The sequence below is a fragment of the Ranitomeya variabilis genome, chromosome 2 (assembly GCF_051348905.1).
Source record: "Ranitomeya variabilis isolate aRanVar5 chromosome 2, aRanVar5.hap1, whole genome shotgun sequence".
Taxonomy (NCBI): Eukaryota; Metazoa; Chordata; class Amphibia; order Anura; family Dendrobatidae; genus Ranitomeya; species Ranitomeya variabilis.
The window spans coordinates 895,947,374-895,967,202 of record NC_135233.1 but is presented as its reverse complement, the minus strand read 5'-3'; the positions used below and the strand labels follow the sequence as shown (position 1 = coordinate 895,967,202).

Sequence of the window (19,829 nt, the reverse complement as noted above, 5' to 3'; positions counted from 1 at the left end):
ATAATAGATAGATAGATCTATAGATAGATATGATTATAGATAGAACTATCTATAGATCTATGTATATATGTATCTATAGATCTATCTATCTATAGATAGATCTATAGAGAGATATAATTATAGATAGATCTATCTATAGGTCTATCTATCTATAGATCTATCTATCTGTGTGTGTAAACATTATTCTTCAATGGAGTATGTAAATGAAGAGGTTGGACAAGAAATGACATCACAATTTTTTTTTGGGTTAAATAATAAATCTTTATTTAGCTTAAATATCCACATAAATCTGTATGACTACATTATCTGCCATAAGTCAACCACATGTGTGTCTATTACGTGATCATAACATTTGTTTATAACTAAAAGTAAGCTATGAGAGTTCCTCATATATAAAAATAAACCTATTTAAAACGTGCATTTTTATTTAACCTAATTCCCTGGAACAAAATAGATCCAAAATACTGTTTATCTTTAATTTTGTTTTATTTTTGAAGTTCATTATACCATTTCAAGACTTCAAAACTCACAGAAGCCTGTTATGTAATATTGCTTCATAGTGATACTTACTTTATTGTTATACAGAGATAGGTACATTTTAATATCTTGCCATAACTATATTGTGCAATTGTTAATACACAAAACAGCTTATTTATGAAAAATAAGCAATAAATCACATCTATAATAATAATCACACATCATCCTCTGTACTATAGGTAGACAATTAGTCATAATATAAAGAATAAAATATACCTACAATACAATAGACAATATAGAACAAAGAAATAACAAAAGGTATAGATCACATTATATAATGAGGTATTAAAATATTGTATGAAAAGCAAATGTCCATTTACCTGTCAGTAATCGTTACACTTGACCTTAAGAAAGTGAAGTAAACAGGTAATGTTCTACATGTTTTGTGATATGCATAGTTGACTTTTGAAGTTAAAATTTGATGCCATTAATTCACAATTTAATGCAAGATTAGGTATTTAATTGTGTGTTAAATGTCAATGGTTGGCATTGATTTCTCAGCTAATGATGCAGAAAAAATAATAGTATCACATATGGTACAATTTTAAATAAATAGCTAAATGTTGGTAAATAACTAAAAATTAGAAAATTAGCTCAATGTGAATTTATTTTGGGATGAATTTTAGGAAATTTACATTGTGCAAGAGACAGAGCAGAGCTGTATTTATTCCACAAAGCTCTCATTACAACCCTCAGTGCCCTCCTGCTCCAACTACAAAGCACCATCGTGAGACTCTTATACAGTCTCAAGAAAGATAAATTCAGTAGCTGCCTACATAATGTATCCTTCTTAACATTCCTTGCACTTTACTTAGTATGTGCTATACTGAGACTCTCCTGCTGTCATTCATAATACAGGCACTGACAGTGGCCACACACAGGATCAATGTAAGAGAGCTATGAGTCAAAGTGTTTATTCCTTCTGGCAGAACAGGGGTAAATAGGCCATGTTGGAAAGCCCTGTGCTCGGTTAGCCACTCTATTTCCCTTTATAATCTGAGCTCTGACACTAGTCCTTGTCAGAGCTAGCTTTATTGCTGCATGGCTAACGGAGTAAGAGGAGTTTGTATGAGAAGGAGAGTTGAAGAAGTTATTAATGACTGTCGCTTGGATTGTATGGGTTGTATTTCCTTATCCTTCCCTGTTTTGGTTTATTACCCTACCTTCACACCCTGGTGCATTCCTCTGTATATGTGAGTGAATATTTTGTATGCCTGGAGTTTTCTGTTAACCTTTGTTTGTGTTGCCATGTTTGTCGGGTTGGTGTACTATGGTGCACAGTAGCGCCCCCTCTTCCCAGGGTGGGGGAAGAGAACAGACGGAGGGTTAACTCAGGAGTAGTGATGAGCGAGTGTACTCGTTGCTCGGGTGACCTCCGAATATTTATGACTGCTCGTAGATTTAGTTTTCATCACGGCAGCTGAATGATTTACAGCTACTAGCCAGGCTGAGTACATGTGGGGCTTGACTGGTTGCTAGGGAATCCCCACATGTAATCAAGCAGGCTAGCAGCTGTAAATCATTCAGCTGCCATAATGAAAACTAAATCTCCGAGCAGTCATAAATACTCAGAGGTCACCCGAGCGTGCTAGGGAAAACCCAAGCAACGAGTACACTCGCTCATCACTAGTCAGGAGATAAGGCAAGGGCGAATGCCCCGGCATCTTCATCATCTGAAGTATCCCAGGGAGCAGGGTGATCTAGGACGCCCCCTAGTATTAGGGACAGGGAAGGAGCCCCTGGGCCCAGGTCACCTGAGTCATGACATCAGGTGTGATTTTGGCCCATTTTTCCACACAAACACTCTTCAAATCCTAAAGGTTCTGTGGCCTCCTTCTATAAAATTTGAGCCTTAGTTCCGTCCATAAATTTTTTATTTTATTCAGGTCAGGTGATTGGCTGAACCATTCTAGCACCTTTATTTTCTTTCTGTATGTTTGGGATCGTTGTCTCGCTGAAATGTCCTCCCTTGTATCATCCTGGTAGATGGCAGCAGATTTTATTCAGAATGTCTTGGTAAATTTGACCATTTAGGCTATGTGCACAGGTTGTAGATTTTGATGTGGATCCACTGCGTTTTTGGACGCGCGAAATTGCATCAAATCCACAGTGTAGTGCACAAGCAATGTTAGTCAATGTGAAATTGAGAATTGTTGTGCACATGCTGTGGAAAAAAACGCGTGGATTTGCAGCGTTTTTTTCTGCAGCATGTCAATTCTTTTTGCGGATCTGCAGCATTTCTGCACCCATTTACTTCCATTGTGTCAGGCCAATCCGTAGCAAAACTGCAGGCTTAAAAAAGATCTGCGGATTTGCTGCAGATGTGCCTGTGATAAACACTGCAGATCAGGAGGGGGAAGAGTGTGTGGGTGGAGTGTTGGTGGAGACTATGTGTGTGGGCGGAGACTGTGTGTGTGTGGAGAAGATGTGCATGTCTGTGTGCGGATGTTTGTGTGTCTGTGTGTGTATGGGTGTGCGTGGGTGTGTGCGGGGCTGTGTGTGTGCGGGTCTGTATGTAGGCTGGCATCGTCCGATAGGACTGCTAGTCCCATCTGGCTATGCCTGCTACAGTGACAGCTAGCCGAATGATGGGACAGTAGTAGTTCCATCATCCGGCTACTGTGTTCAAGTGTAAAAAAACACATACACATATAGACATACAGTACATACAGTACATACAACATACAGTACTTACTCACCAATCACCTAGTTCCCGAAGCCCTCGATCACCTGTAAAAAAATAACATAAAAACCTACAGTATACTCCCTGTTCTGGTGTAATCCATTTAATAACAAGTGTCCCATGACAATCTCCAATGGAGAGCTGTCACATCGGCAGATGCGACCGCTCTCCAGGGGCTCCAGTGATACAATGAAGGCAGGTAACCTGCCGCACTGTATCCCTCCATCGTTGTGTGTGCAGAGTTCATACTGTCACTTGTGGCACCGCTGTGTGGGAAAATTCTCACGCAGCAGTGCCGTAAAGTGAGAGGCCATTGAACCCTCAGTGATAACACTGCAGGAGCCATTGTCTCTTGTCAGTGTGTCACTGGAGGCCTATAGAGCTGTCACATCTCTATCCCTATAGGGGAGATCATTGTGGGACACTCATTAAATGGACTGCGTCGAACCAGGAAGTATTTTGTTGGTTTACTATTTTTTCTTTTTTTGCAGGAGATCAAAGGCGTTGCATGGATTGGCAGAACAATAAAGATGGCAAAACTGTGTTCTGTTTTATTTAATTAAAATAATTTTTTCTGACTGTGTGTTTATTTATCCCTTTCACAACTGTAGGATTAGTAATGTATAGGTATCTTATTAACGCCTCTCCATTACTAAGCTGGCTTGATGTCACCTTACAATTCAAAGGTGGCATCAACCCCCCAACTATTCCCTCATATGACACCACTACAGGGCAGTGGGAAGAGAGAGGCTAAGTTCCAGAATTGGCACATCTTACAGATGCGACATTTCTGGGGTTGCTGTGTGCTGGTGTTTGTAGTCTGGAGAAGGGCAATATCCATGGTCCCTTCCTAGGCTATGAATATCAGCCCGCAGCTGTCTGCATAGCCTTTTCTGACAATAGATAGATAGATAGACAGACAGATATATCTATAGATAGATCTATTTGTAGATAGATCTATCTATAGATTGATAGATAATAGATAGATAGATCTATAGATAGATATGATTATAGATAGAACTATATATAGATCTATGTATCTATGTATCTATAGATCTATCTATCTATAGACAGATCTATAGAGAGATATAATTATAGATAGATCTATCTATAGGTCTATCTATCTATAGATCTATCTATCTGTGTGTGTAAACATTATTCTTCAATGGAGTATGTAAATGAAGAGGTTGGACAAGAAATGACATCACAATTTTTTTTTTGTTAAATAATAAATCTTTATTTAGCTTAAATATCCACATAAAAAAATTGCATGAAAATACGCATCAAAAAAGCATCAAATCCGGGCAAATTTTTACCTGCGTTTCTGCCAAGAAATGCAGAATCTGCGCAGAAAATTCCACAGGCAAATCTGCAACCTGTGCACATACCCCTATCCTTCCTTCAATCATATGAAGCTCCTACCTCCAAACTTCACTTTTGGTATGGTGATTTTGGGGTGATAAGCAGTGCCTTTTGGCCTTCAAACATGGTGTATATTATGTGATTCAAACAGTTCATTTTTGGTTTCTTCTGACCAAACTCTATTCTTCCAGTATTTCACACACTAGTCTAAATGTTGTTGAACAAACTACAAATGCGCTTGAACATGCTTTTTATTCAGTATTGGAGTCTTACGTGGTGAGCATGGATACAGGCCATGAGGGTTGAATGCATTACTTATAGTTTTCTTTGAAACAATTGTACCTGCTGATTCCAGGTCTTTCTGTAGCTCTACACAAGTGGTGCTTGGCTCTTGGACAACTCTTCTGATAATTTCTTTCACTCCTCTGTCTGAACTCTTGAAGGGAACATCTGGTCATGGACGATTTATGGTGAAATTATGTTCTTTCCTCATCTTGATTATAACCCCAACAGTGCTCACTGGAGCCTTTAGTATTTTAGATTTTTTTTTGTAACCAATGCCATCAGTATGTTTTTCAGCAATAAGGTTGCAAAGGTCTTGAAACAGCTCACTGGTTTTACCCATCATGAGATGTTTCTTGTGTGGCACCTTGGTAATGAGACTTTTTTTATAGGCCAGCAGTTGAACCGGCTAATATTATTTTTCACTAAATGGCAGAATTACTTGCTAATCACTGATAGATTTCAGCAGGTGTCATGACCTTCCATGGCTTTTTACATCCCTATTTTTCATGAGTTTAATACTTTTTCCCTGCATCTTTTCTCATTTCTACACATAACTAACTACAGTATATCTATTACATCTATAGTTTGATTTCTTTGCCTGTATGGATTGAAGGATTGAATGGGTTGTTACTGATATCTGGTGATAATTTCATGTCAATAGCACCTTTAGAAATATATTTACTTAGAATATTGGTGACGTGCTCAATACTTATTTAATCCGTTATAACTGTTAATCATTGAGTATTATATGATCTGTTGTACCCTGAGCCGAGGTTGCGCTCACTTCCCCAGAATCATGATATGCTTGTATGTATTTTATGGTGATTTTAATGCTTTGTCTCCATGACAGCATGGGATGAACCAGCAAGGAGATTTGTAAGATGTGGCACAATGTCTCTTAGATATAATTAGCTCTTTATACTGCTTGTTTCTTTGTGCTAGTTGTTATTTTGTAACTGGCTTCTGGAAGGCGTTTTGTGGGCCGATACATTGCCATTTTTATTCTTTATGTGCACTTGATAATAAACAATTGGAACAACTTTATCGAAACTTTGGATACATTTATTATATTGCATTTGTTTTCAACTTGGTGAGAAGCAGTTCCAAACTGACACAGATCGAGTGGTGTGGTGCATGGAAAAATCACTACGGACAGTCCTAGTCAGTGATTGATAGTTACCTGTATGACTTTCCATGCAGATAACTGTCAATCACTAAGTAGGACCGCCCACTGGACTCTTATGTATACACACAACAGGGATTTCAATTCATAAATTACAACCTTTTCTTAACCTTATCCAATAAACCTATACAGTATATATAATTCTGCTCAGCATCTCAATCTCCACAGATAGGACTGCGCTTGCAGCCTCACAGGATCCCTTTACTAATTTAGAATATAAAATTGCTGTTACTAGCGATTTGGTTTTTTTCATAAAAAAAGTGAGAAAACAAATACATCACTAAGAAATACATAATAATAATAATAATAATAATAATAATTACAGAAATGTACTTTATATAAAATGTAAATTAATGATATTGGCTGGTCAGGAAAAACAATTAGCAGATTTCATGTGCTTCCAAGCGAAACTAAACTGCACAACTCACATGTAAACTGCTTCATGGGTTTTTGCAGTTAAGTAAATGATACTTGTTTGCACTTGCCTGTTCTCCTGTGTTGTTGCTATGACAGCTCTGTTCAGGACAAGAGAGAATCTTTACTAATGTGTGGTTACCAGATGGAAGTGTGCAAACACAGACCCACCATGTACAGACATTATATCCTGTTATCAAAGGACAAATATGTTTACTACAATATCTTTTTTTAGATTTATTTGCATCTGTCTGTACGGTCATGGTTCAGCCCACCCAAGTAGAGATGGGAAGACACCTGGATGTTCGAGTCTGGCAGGTTCAGCAGAATTGCTAAAAAAAGTTTGGGTTCAGGTACCAGAACAGTACCCAGACCCAAACCCAGACCCCATTGACTTGAATATGGGGCCCAAACATCTAGTGTTTGCAATTGCAAACATTGCTTATAATCAGCGGTAAAATCATCACCGCTGGTGAGACAGCCATGGTTCCCACGTTATTAAAAGACAGCATGAGCCCTCAGCTGTAATCGGAGGTATAAATTTTACCTCCGTACACAGATGTCAGCTAATGGGACTACTGCTCCTATCAGCCAACCCTTGCTGCGGTTAATAACAGTGAGAGGAGGAGCGGCTAATGGGAGTATTCATCAGCCGGAGCCTTCACTGTAAATAATTTTTTTTTTAAACTGCATGGGTTCCCCTGTATTTTTGATAACCAGCCAGGCAAAATTCACAGCTGTAGGTTGCAACCCTCAGCTGTCAGCTTCAGTAAGGCTCGTTATCAAGAATAGAAGGATCCCCACTCTGATTGTTTTAATTATTTAAATAAATAATTTAAAAAAACAGCTTGAGGTCCCCCCATTTTTGACAACCAGCCTTGCTAAAGCAGACAGCTGGGGGCTGGTATTCTCAGGCTGGCAAGGGGCCATGGATATTGCCCCCAGCCTAAAAATAGCAGCCCTCAGCTGCCCAGAAAAGGCCAGGCTCTTACCACTTACCCTGTAGCGGTGGCAAGTGGGATTCATATTTGTGAGGTTGATGTCACCTTTCTATTGTCAGATGACACCAAGCCCACAGCTTAGTAATGGAAAGGCATCTATAAGACACCTATTTATTACTAATCCTATAGTAAGTATAAAGTCCTTTATTAGAAATAAAACAAAACACACTTTTACTTTTTTATTTAAAAATAGCAAACACAGTTATACTCACCTAGTGCCTCATTCTACCTACTGCCCAATTAATTTGCACAGCTCTGTAATATCTGATTTTTACATTGTAATTCTGTAGCATAGGAAACTGTAAAGGGTCCTGTAAATGATTAATGGCTGCTGAAATAGCACTCACCCCATGTTATTCTATGGGGTTGTGCACAAGTTTATTTTTTTCCCTGGACTTCTGATAATCGGATGGTACTTGTCCATTCATGTCTATGGGTTCGTGGAACACATCGGACCACACTTGGATGACATCCGAGCACAGATTTTCACAGGCAGACTGAATTGGACTGCACTTTGACCAAATTTTTGCTTTAAATTCTCCATATCTGAGAAAATTGGATCTCATTCTGATGAAACTCTGACTGACTTTCCCAGATGTGGAGAACACGGTCATCTGCACGAGCCCTAACAGGGCCTCAGTCCCAGGAAAAAGTCCCTTAAAGACATTCAAGAGATTTTCAGCATTTTTTCGTTTATTGATTTTTTAGGGTGGGGGGAAGATGTTGTAGCATTCTGCGATACCAACCATTTGATGTTTTATCCTTGTTATTGAAACATCACAAGGAATTTATATAAAGCCCATTTTCTGAGTGAAGCTTGCACCACTGTGTTGTTGGTACTCTTGTTGCTACTGCCCAAATTGAATATTTGTTTAGGGTTATATTATATAAATAAAATCAGCACTATAGTGCACTGATTTAGCATGCACGCTCCTGTTCTAAGTGTAAAAAAATCGTACCTTTACAATGATGCCTGAGTGCGCATTGTAACTGTAGTTAGAAAGGTCTTGATCTGGCCATACGCAGAAGCGCGCAGCAGGAGCTGAAGCATCGGGAGCCACAGAAGCACATTCTTCATTAAGTGAGCTTGTGTCCCTATGACAGATGCTCTTTTATATGATTTTCTAGAATGCATTCCAATGAGAAGAAAAAAAGACACAAAGCTGATTTAGCATAAGAACCTCCGCAAGATAGAGGCAAAATGAAAATTTACATTTAGATACATAGCCATTTCACAGTCGTTTCTTTTCAAACTTGCTTGTTTTACGCATGACAGTCATAGAAAAAAATTAGTATTCTGCAAGACACGGAAATGTATCATTGATCCCTATGCTTAAAGTGATGATTTTTTTTTACAATGACTTTATATCTCATATAGTTACATGCATGGTGCTACAGCGCTTCTCAGCAGGTTCCTTAAATCCAGGCAATATATGAAAGACATCCTGCATGGCGTCATCGCAATATCTGAAATCAGTTTGTGCAATGTATGCAGCATACAGATGAGATTAGGGAACTGTATAGTGCAGACTACACATGTATTCTGTGTCTAGACTCATAGGAAATCCATGTCAAAGAGACATTTATCATATGTTACATTATACGTGATAACGAGGTATCAAATAGTGCAATAAGTGCCAAAATTTTGCAAATGTACAGTAGATTTTGAGGCACCTTAACACAGCCTTGAATCATCAACTTTCCTAGCGTTTCATTATGCGCAATGATTCAGTTATACGTATCCATGGAGATGCAGCACATCCATGATCCTTAAGCATTAGATGGATAGAAATCCGGATAGTCATTCATTTAAGGCTTAAGCTGACAACAGTAGCCATTATTACTTGATTATGTGTATTCTACATTGCATATTATCTTATCATTTGACTAATTGCTTGGTTTTGTTGCTATGAATTGTGTGCCTCATTTACATTTCTGCATTTTAAGATGATCTGTCAGTTCTCCTGACATTTCCGTAAATGCCCTTGAGCATTGCTTGGATACTAAATGGTAAGGGGCCTATTTATGATCTGTGCATGAAAGATTTACATATTATAATACACCTTTACATAATACAGTTACTAGAGATGAATGAATCTCATTAAATTAATTTCAGACAGATTCTGTTTTGGTCGATAGATTCGTTTTCCGATCAGTGCGAATTGAAAGTGAAAAAAGGTTCATTATGCTCTGCGATCTCTCCAGACCCCAAATTATAATAAACAGAGAGGAAGGAAGGAGATAAAAAAAATGAAAAAGAAAGCATATTATACTCACCTGACTCCTTAGGCCACCTCTGCAGAAGCCACAGCTCCTTGGTACTATGCCTCGGTCTTTGGTTCTTTAGTGCTGAAGCCACTGGGTAGCCAGAGTCAGACTTGAGCTTATTTATTGTGTTTATTGTGTTTATTTCATTTTATTATAACTGCTTCTAAGAACTCAAAAGAATCCAATAAAATAGTGGCTGTCTGACAGTGGTTCTCTGGTTGTAGCAATTACTTTTTCTATAGCTAAGCTATTAAATTACTTCTTCAAGCCATTACTTCTCCCAGCTCATAAACGCCTCATTCTACTGCTTCCTGGCCCATTATTAGTGCCACATACACGGTAATAGTGCCTTTTTTGTGCCTACATAGTGTGACCGTTTCTTTGCCTCACAAAATAGTGTGGTCATACAGTAATAAATCCTTCATTATGCCACCTACACAGTAACAGTGCCCCATATGTGCCTACACAGTGCTACTGCCCCTTTTTATACCTTACAAAATAATAGTGTGCTCGCACAGTAATAAATCCTTCATTATGCCATCTACACAGTAACAGTGCCCCATTTGTGTCTACACAGTGCTAGTGCCCCTTTTTATACATTACAAGTACATTACAAGATAATAGTGTGGTCACACATTAATAAATCATTAATTATGCCATCTACAAGTTAAATTCCCTGCTTTGTACTTCATCACAGTATTGATACTCCCCTTATGGTGCCCCGTCTGTACAAAATCCCATTATGTACCAAAGCAATGATCTTGTTTGGGTCTCCACAAGGTGATGGTGCCCTTATTGTGCCTCCCAAAGTTATAACATCCCTTTTATGCCTAAAAGTAATATTGTCCCTCACAGTAACTGTTTTTTACTTTCTGTCTCCTTTTGTGTAATAATACTGTTTGTGCCCCACAGGGTAATATTCCATTTCCTCTCTACTTGATAAAGCTCCCATACAGTCCTAAATTCTCATTTTTAATATCTTGACTTGTGTTCTCCACACAATAATAATACCCACCTTGTGGCTACAAAGCTATTTAGCAGTAATTAATATTCATCTTGCCTTTTTCCTAATTTAAGTGTCAGAAGTCCTAGTGCTGGCATCTCTACATTGTACCACCTATGACGGTCTGTGCACAACAGCAGCGTTTTGTGGACCACAAACCTAAAGTGGACTACAGACTATTAGTTAGGGCTCCTGCAGACAGCCGTATATTCTCTTATCTGAGAGAATTGGGCCTATAATGCAAATTACACTCTGATCAAACGCTGATCGCAGTTGAATCAGAGTGTGAGCATATTGTGATCAGGATTCTCAGAGCACACTGTGAGGAGAAGATGAAGAATAACATTTCTCCATCTTCTTCATTTTGTCAGTGCCCAGAAATCTGTCTGCACTCAGACATCATTCGAATGCAGTTCAATGATTTCCACGCACCCATAGACTTGCACTGCCGTGTACGATCCAAATATTAGATCAAACTCAGGCATGCAACGATTTTTTTCCTTGGACATCCTCTGTGCAAGGAAAAGTTTGGACATAGGGCGGCCCCATAATATTAGACTAATATTGATCCGAGTGCGATCCAATGTTTTTACGGATCACACTTGGACCGATAATACGGCCGTCTAGAAGAGCCTTAATGGGGAGACTTTATCTAGACTAACGTTTCACAGGAAATCTTTTGATGAGTCTATTCTCGTATACTAGGAAATTGCATTTCTAACGATTCCCTAATAAACTGCTGAATCACTCCCTTCACAAGATGAAGCAATTTGGTTAATGGGTATATATTGAAGATTGCTCATAATGTCATTGCCTGATATATTAAAGTAGCTTTAAAGGTCAAACACCACTTTAAGTAAGTCTGATACACTTGAAAAAGGGAAAGCAAAATAAGTGTTGCTGCTTTAAGCAATTTTAAGCAATTCTGACTTAAAAATGAGTCAGAGAAGTCAGATGCAATAAAGACAGAATGTATGATTTATATAGAAATGACGCAGCTTATTCTTGTAGCAAATGAGCTGGCAATGAAGAGGTTAAAACCATGAAAGCAAAAAAAGGAAGCAAACCTTGGAACGGATCCTGCTTGCATCACTGGACATTAGACATCATGGAACAGGAGCACCTGGACAGGTTGCTAAGATTCTCCGAAGCAGTGACGGGGGGGAGAGTTACTGTACGTAAACCAGAGGTGATATTTAACTACAGGTTTGGTACCGCATCAAAGTAGCATGGAATTATATAATGATGTTGGATACATCTCTGCTCAGAAAAAGAAAAGAATTAGAAGAAACATGGGTGGATTAAATAAAGCACAAAACTGTAGCATCCAAAACTACAATTTATTAAACGCCTAGAGGATTATTACTTTACAGCTACTAGGTCACCGTTGTCTTCTTATTTTCCACAGCAAAATCTACCACGGCAGGAATTAATGGTGCCTTATCTCACTCTGCTAGAAGTGGACATGTGAGAATCAAAGTCTGAGATAGTGCTGTCAATAAAAAGTGCAGAGCGAGAGGAGACATTCTATTATTTTATGTATGAGTTTACACAATCAGCCTGTCGGTGAAAATCTTTGGATGGTTGACTAGTAAGATAAAAGTTGCCCTAAAAAGCGTTTAGGTGATGGGCACTGATTTTCATCAGGTTTTTCAAATGAGTGACTCAAAGTATCCTTCTCTCAGGTCTCTGCATCATTCCACCAAGTCCACCACTGTCAGGAAAGGCAAAGTTGGACAACACTCTAAGATGTTTATTTGGACCAGTGGCCGGTCCTCCTCATCATACAGACCAGATGAAAGAAGGTAAGACTCATGTAACTTCATATACTGTCGTCAGACACTTGTGATTATTATTATTTAAAAAAAAATAATACTGGATAGAACTGTTCTAGAATGGCTCGTACTTCTGATTATGTTCCACTTATTTATGGGAAATGTGTACATTATTATCAAAATAGCAAATTTGTGTAATGTTATAGTGTGCGTCTATCTTGTGATTATGATTGTGCTTTCATAATAACTGATTAAGTGGGTTGGATCCGTTAAAATATTAAATGCATATCAAATTAGATTGGTGGGGTCGAAGTAGTTTGATTCATTGAGATCACTAGAATGAAGTGACTACAGCACTAGGAAAACACTGTGCCATTATGTCTCATGAGGGGCTAGTAGTGGGATGACTGCACAGTCATTGCTATCTCATTCCAATATAGCATCATTTCATAAATTAGTGAGACAATATTCCATTAGCATTAATATTAAAGGGGATATCTGGAACTTAAAATAAAAAGACATGTTATTGTTAACAGAGGTAGCTTCCTGCCTGTTGTACCTGGAGCTGATCATTGACCTCTCCTGCAAGAGATTCAGCTGCTCCCTGTCAACAGAGTAGCAGTTTCTCTTCCGGTTGACGGGGCTGCAATACTGGTGTTGTGCTGATTGACAGCCACTTCCCCCAGTTAGTCAGCGGAGAGACAGCTGTCATCAGCATGACACCAGTAGTCCTGCCTGGTCATCAGGAAGAGAAACTGCTGCTCTGTTGACAGGGAGTAGCTGAATCTCTGGCAGGAGCAGTCAATGACTGTCACTGGGTACAACATGCAGGTAGTTGCCTCTATTAATAATCTTATAATAATAATAATAATCTTTATTTTTATATAGCGCTAACATATTCCGCAGCACTTTACAGTTTGCACACATTATCAACGCTGTCCCCGATAGGGCTCACAATCTAAATTCCCTATCAGTATGTCTTTGAAATGTGGGAGGAAACCAGAGTACCCAGAGGAAACCCACACAAACACGGAGAGACCATACAAACTCTTTGCAGATGTTGTCCTGGGTGGGATTAGAACCCAGGACTCCAGCGCTGCTAGGCTGCAGTGCTAACCACTGCGCCACTACCAACTACATACCTTTTTTAAAGTCCCTGATATACCCTTTAAGTAAATTGCATTTATTTTAAACAACAAAGTATTCTTATAAAATACTAGATGGTGGCCTGATTCTAACTCATCGGGTATTCTAGAATATGTATAGTAGTATATAGCACAGCCCATGCAGTACATAGCACAGCCACGCAGTATATAACACAGCCCAAATAGTAATAGCACAGCCCATGTAGTATATAGCACAGATACGTAGTATATAACACAGGCCACGCAGTATATGACACAGCCCATGCAGTATATAACACAGCCACATAGCATATTGCACAGCCACGTAGTATATAACACAGCCCATGCAGTATATAACACAGCCCACGTAGTATATAACACAGCCCACGTAGTATATAGCAATGTGGGCACAATATCTCTGTTAAAAAAGAATTAAAATAAAGAATAGTTATATACTCACCTTCCGGCGGCCCAGGCATTTAGCGATGATCCTTGCGACGCTCCGGTCCCAAGAATGCATTGCAGCAATAACACATGATGATGTAGCTGTCTCGCGAGACCGCTAAGTCAACTCCGGTCATTGCATTCTTGGGATGGAGCGTCGCGAGGAGCGGGAAAGGCGCCGGAAGGTGAGAATATAATGATTTTTTATTTTCTTTATTATTTTTAGCATTAGATCTTTTTACTATTGATGCTGCATAGTTGGTCACACAGGGTTAATAGTAGCATTAACAGACTGCGTTACACCGCGTTATGCCACGGTGTAACGCAGTCCATTTAACGGACTGCTAAACCACTATGGGGGCACTGACTGGGGAGTAGGGAGGGGGTATTGACTGGAGGGGAGTAGTTAAGGGAGAATTCGCGGCCCGGACTGTGCCCATCGCTGATTGGTCGAGGCCGGCGGGCCACGACCAATCAGCGACGCGAGATTTCCATTACAGACAGACAAACAGACGGAAGTACCCCTTAGACAATTATATATATAGATTGTTCTGTAATAACATTCTTGTACTTGTCTGTTGCACTTAAAAAAAACCTCATTTTGTTTCCATATAACTGGAATATGTGATGTTTATTAAAATACAGTATATATTAACTTGTAGAGATGAACTGGACCCTGGGCCAGTGGCCACATCAGTAGTTTATGGCTGCTGGACGGAAGCCTATGAATTGCCTGCTACCTGCTGCCATGCTATCTTCTCATTAGTAGGCCTATCACATAGCGATGCCAAATTGATTTGTTATTTTTTTTGAATAGCGTATGAAAACATTATGGACAGCCAACATTTTTTATGGACACATTTGAAAACAATATTAAATCATTAAGATTTTAAGCGATAGGTGCATACAGCCCATATTTCTGATATAAAGACTTTGGTTGCATTCACTGTCATGTGTAAAATGATGATAATTATGGTCATAATAATCTGACGTTTCTCCTACTCAAAAAAAAAAAAATAATCATGTACACATCCAAAAATTTTAATGACAGAGGAAAAAGTGCCCATTTTCACTGACTGTCCAGGAATTTCTGAACAGTTGGCAACCTTGCTAGAACATCATAATGCATTTGTCATGCCACATCAATGGTTTTGGGCTGGGCGTACAAATCAGAAGAGGCACCAGAGATTCCATCAGGTAGGAAGCGGTTCACAAGGGTCCTGTCCGGTATCCACAGACTACTGACATGGCCATTAGACTCATCTAGTTTGCCTATGCACAGTGTAGTCATCAGGCTGCCATTCAGTGGTGGGGGTGGGTTATACAGAGCTCAGCATTCAGATAACTGGTAGATCTGCAGCAGATAAAGCAGTGATTTTATCAAAACTGCAGCAAGCAACCAAAGAATGTAGAAAACATGTATCCGGCACTCATCCCAAGGTTTAATAAAAATTGCCATTTACTAGATTTATTAAAACTCAATGCTACAAAAATGTATAAAAAATAGACATGGAATCAGGGTCTCTGCAGCGGCATCAAGCTGATAAGGGAAGACTTAGGAAAATTGCCTTAGTTGTCCATAACAATTATAGCACAGCTTTCAGAAGTTTCATCTTTTATAGTGATCTTGAAAAACCAAAGCTGCACTGTAGTTGGTTGCTTCGGCCAGCTAGGACAATTTTTCTTCTTGCCATGTCTAATTTATCAAAACTGTCTAGCATAAAACTGGCTGTGTTGGCCAGAGCATCCAAGCGATGCACTATTTGCTATTGATACCAAGCATAACTGTTCTATTAAATTTTGGGGTTGACTCACATGAGCCGTAATTTCCCACAACACTCACAAAATCTGTACAGTATTAGGCAAAGTGGGGCTCTGGATAAAAGTTAATTTCAGACCTTTAAACAAGTGAGTTCGACAATATTAAAGCAATCCTGTACTTGTTTGCCGGACTCGTTACAAATGCTGATGAAAAATGATGCAGCTAGAATGATCACTAATAGATTATTCTGTTACCGTACATATCAAGTTATCAGCAGCTCATTTCCTCTTTACACTGGGCGATGTGCTGCCGAGAACATAGTGTCCTAATGAAATGGCATGCTGGAGTAGGATGAGCCTTAAGTCATTAAAAATGAAGAGACAAATGCTAGAAAGGTTAAATAAACGCAAATTGGGTTTTATCTGGGTTAAACAGTAATAAAAGATCATGCAGAGTGATGATCACATGGTGCATTGTGTGAAAACAGCTACTGATAGAGTTAAAGACTGCTGTAGACCCACGGTGAAAGATTGGAAGATACAACCATGGCTTGTCCCGATTAGATAGATATATATATATACAGTATATATATATATATATATATATATATATATATATATATATATATATATATAAGGCCGGGATCACACATACGCGAGATACGGCTGAGTCTCGCAGGTGAATTCCCTCCTCTGGCACCGGCACTCCGGAGCGGAGCATGCAGCCGCACAGCAACACATGAAGCCGCTCCCAAGTGCCTGCGCCAGAGGAGGGATTTCACCTGCGAGACTCAGCCGTATCTCGCGTATGTGTGATCCCAGCCTAATGCAAAGAAAACAAGTTCATAATCATTTAGAAACAACAATACTAATGCTTTAACTCAGGAATAGTTCAGAAATCAACATTTTGTGGAATAACCATGATTTTTAATCACAGCTTTCATGCGTCTTGGCATGCTTTCCACCTGTCTTTCACACTGCTCCTGGTGCAAAAATGTAAGCAGTTCTTCTTTGTTTGATGGCTTGTGACTATCCATCATCCTCCTGATTACATTCCAGAGGTTTTCAATGGGGTTCAGTTCTGGAGATTGGGCTGTCCATGACAGGGTTTTGATGTGGTGGTCTCTTAATTTTTGCCAGAGCTGTATATATCCGCAAAAAATGGAAGCAGCAGACCATAATAGAGTCAATTCACGTGCAGTTTATTTGCCCATCTGGCGACGTTTTGATCCCCCCAAAAAATGGACCTTTTTCAAGGCTTGATGGGCAATTAAACTGCATGTGTATTGACTCTATTATAGTGTGCTGCTTCCATTTTTTGTGGATATATTTACTACGATTGGTACATGCCTGGGAACCTTTTGCACCCTGTGACTACTTTTGGGCTGCTTTTTCACTTTCTTTATATATATACAGTATGTATTTATATATATATATATATATATATATATATATATATATATATATACCGTATTTTCCGGCGTACAAGACGACTTTTTAACCCCTAAAAATTGTCCCAAAAGTCGGGGGTCGTCTTATACGCCGGGTACGGCGTGTGCAGGGAGCGATCATGGATGGTTCCCAGGGTCTGAAGGAGAGGAAACTCTCCTTCAGGCCCTGGGATCCATAGTCATGTAAAAAATAAAGAATAAAAATAAAAAATATGGATATACTCACCCCTCCGAGAAGCCTGGCTGTCACCGCTGCAAGTGTCTGCCTCCATTCCTAAGAATTGCAGAGCGAGAAAGACCTTTGATGATGTCGCGGTCAGGTGACCGGTCACATGAGCGGTCATGGACCAATCACAAGACAGTGACGTCATCGAAGGTCCTTCACGCTCTGCAATTCTTAGGAACGGAGGCAGATGCTTGCAGCAGTGACAGCCAGGCTTCTCGGAGGGGTGAGTATATACATATTTTTTATTTTTATTCTTTATTTTTTACATGACTATGGATCCCAGGGCCTGAAGGAGAGTCTCCTATCCTTCAGACCCTGGGAACCACACGCTGTATAAGATGACTGGGCATATAAGATGACCCCCGTCTTATACAGCGGGCATATCCCAAATTCCATATTTTATATGGAAAAGTTGGGGGTCATCTTATACGCCCAGTTGTCTTATACACCAGAAAATACGGTATATATATATATATATACATACAGTATATAACAACACACCATTGATGACTTACTAGACTGTCTAGATTCCTTTTCGATTCCTCTACATTCCTGCAGGTTAAAGGACTATTGGTAACATCATGGTCTAGTCCTGTGTTTATAATGTCACCAAAGTTCCTCCTATATTCTCAACCTTGAAAACAACACTGATAATGCATAATTTGTATTATCTCTGCAGTTTTAGCTGGAAACACTGGGAGCCCTTATGGGAATGAATGCCTTGGAAAATTGCAATGCTTTTTGGGGTTTGCTAACTATTGTCGGAAATTTATTAAAAACTTATCCTCAATTGTCAAATCACTTACTGACATGGCAAAAAAAGGTTTGGACTTCTCGAGGTGGTCCAACTGCACCCATCAGGCGTTCTCTTCTTTGAAGAAATGCTGTTCCACTGCTCTTGTACTCATTCAACCTAATGTTTCCCAACAATTTATTGTTGAGGTTGATGCATCTGAGGTAGTAGTTGGAGCTGTGTTGTCTCAAGAGTCATCCCCTGGTAAGTGGTATTCCTGTGCCTTTTTTTCTTCAAAAATTGTTGTCAGCTGAAAGGAACTATGAAGTAGGCAATAGAAAACTTTTGGCCATCAACTTGGCTTTTGAGGAGTTTTGTCCTTTTTTTGGAGGGGGCAGTCCAGTCTGTCGCTGTCATTACTGATCATAAAAATGTTATATCTCGAATCCGCTAAATGTCTTAATCCTAGAGAAGCTAGCAAGCTATTTTTTAACAGGTTTAATTTTATTGTCATTACTGTCCTGGAATTAAGAACATCAAAGCTGATGCCTTATCTCGGAACTTCCCTGGGGGTGGTAGTTCAGAAGACTCTGTTCCAATTTTATAAGAAGGGGTGGTCGTCTCTGTCATACATTCTGAGTAGGAGCGAGAGATAATGAAGGCTCAGGGGGGCGCTCCTGCTAGCTCTTCAGGGAAATTGTTTGTACCATTGCATCTGTGCCTCAAAGTTTTAGCGGCATACCAGAGATCGGCTCTGGCTTGTCATCCAGGTAGTAAAGCAACCTTGAACCCCCTTCCTGTAATTTTTGGTGGCCAAGGTTGCATTGTGATGTACGGTAGTCAACTTTGCGTCATACTCATCCGTCTGGGGCTCGTCTACCATTCACCATACCTGACCTACCATGGACACATTTATCCATGGATTTTATTACAGATCTTCCTTCCTCCTTTGGTAAGACTGATATCTTAGTTGTGGTGGATGGGTTTAGTAAAATGGTGCATTTCCTAGCTTTATGAAGAGCAGGTAAAACAAAGACCCTGGCTCAGGTGTTTGTCACCGAGATCGTGAAGTTTCAAGGGGTTTCTTTCCAATGTGGTGTCAAATCGGGGGACCCAATTTGCATTTAAATTCTGTAGGGGAATTTGGCCCCATCTGGGGATGCATCTTTCCTTTTATTTGGCATCCCATCCTCAAACTAAGGGTCAGACTGAAGTTTTAGACCAGAGTTTGGAGACATACCTAAGGTGTTTTGTTTCAGATAATCCAGATAATTGATCATTTTTTACCACTAGCTGAGTTTGCTTAACCCCTTTACCCCCAAGGGTGGTTTGCACGTTAATGACCAGGCCAATTTTTACAATTCTAACCACTGTCCCTTTATGAGGTTATAACTCTGGAACGGATCCTGATGATTCTGAAAAATTTTTCTCGTGACTTATTGTACTTCATGATAGTGGTAAAATTTCTTTGATATTACCTGCGCTTACTTGTGAAAAAAATGGAAATTTGGCGAAAATTTTGAAAATTTCGCAATTTTCCAACTTTGAATTTTTATGCTTTTAAATCACAGATATATGT

At 39.4% G+C, this 19,829-nt stretch overlaps 1 protein-coding gene across 2 annotated transcripts in view; it reads left to right on the top strand.

Annotated features, from left to right (window-relative positions):
• Positions 1-19,829, top strand: part of KCNMB2 (potassium calcium-activated channel subfamily M regulatory beta subunit 2) — a 999,199-nt gene that overhangs the window by 804,298 nt on the left and 175,072 nt on the right. For both annotated transcript variants that reach the window (XM_077290498.1, XM_077290499.1), the window contains one exon: positions 12,422-12,541. In XM_077290498.1, the coding sequence (XP_077146613.1) occupies positions 12,422-12,541 (120 nt within the window). The remainder of the gene's footprint in view (positions 1-12,421; positions 12,542-19,829) is intronic.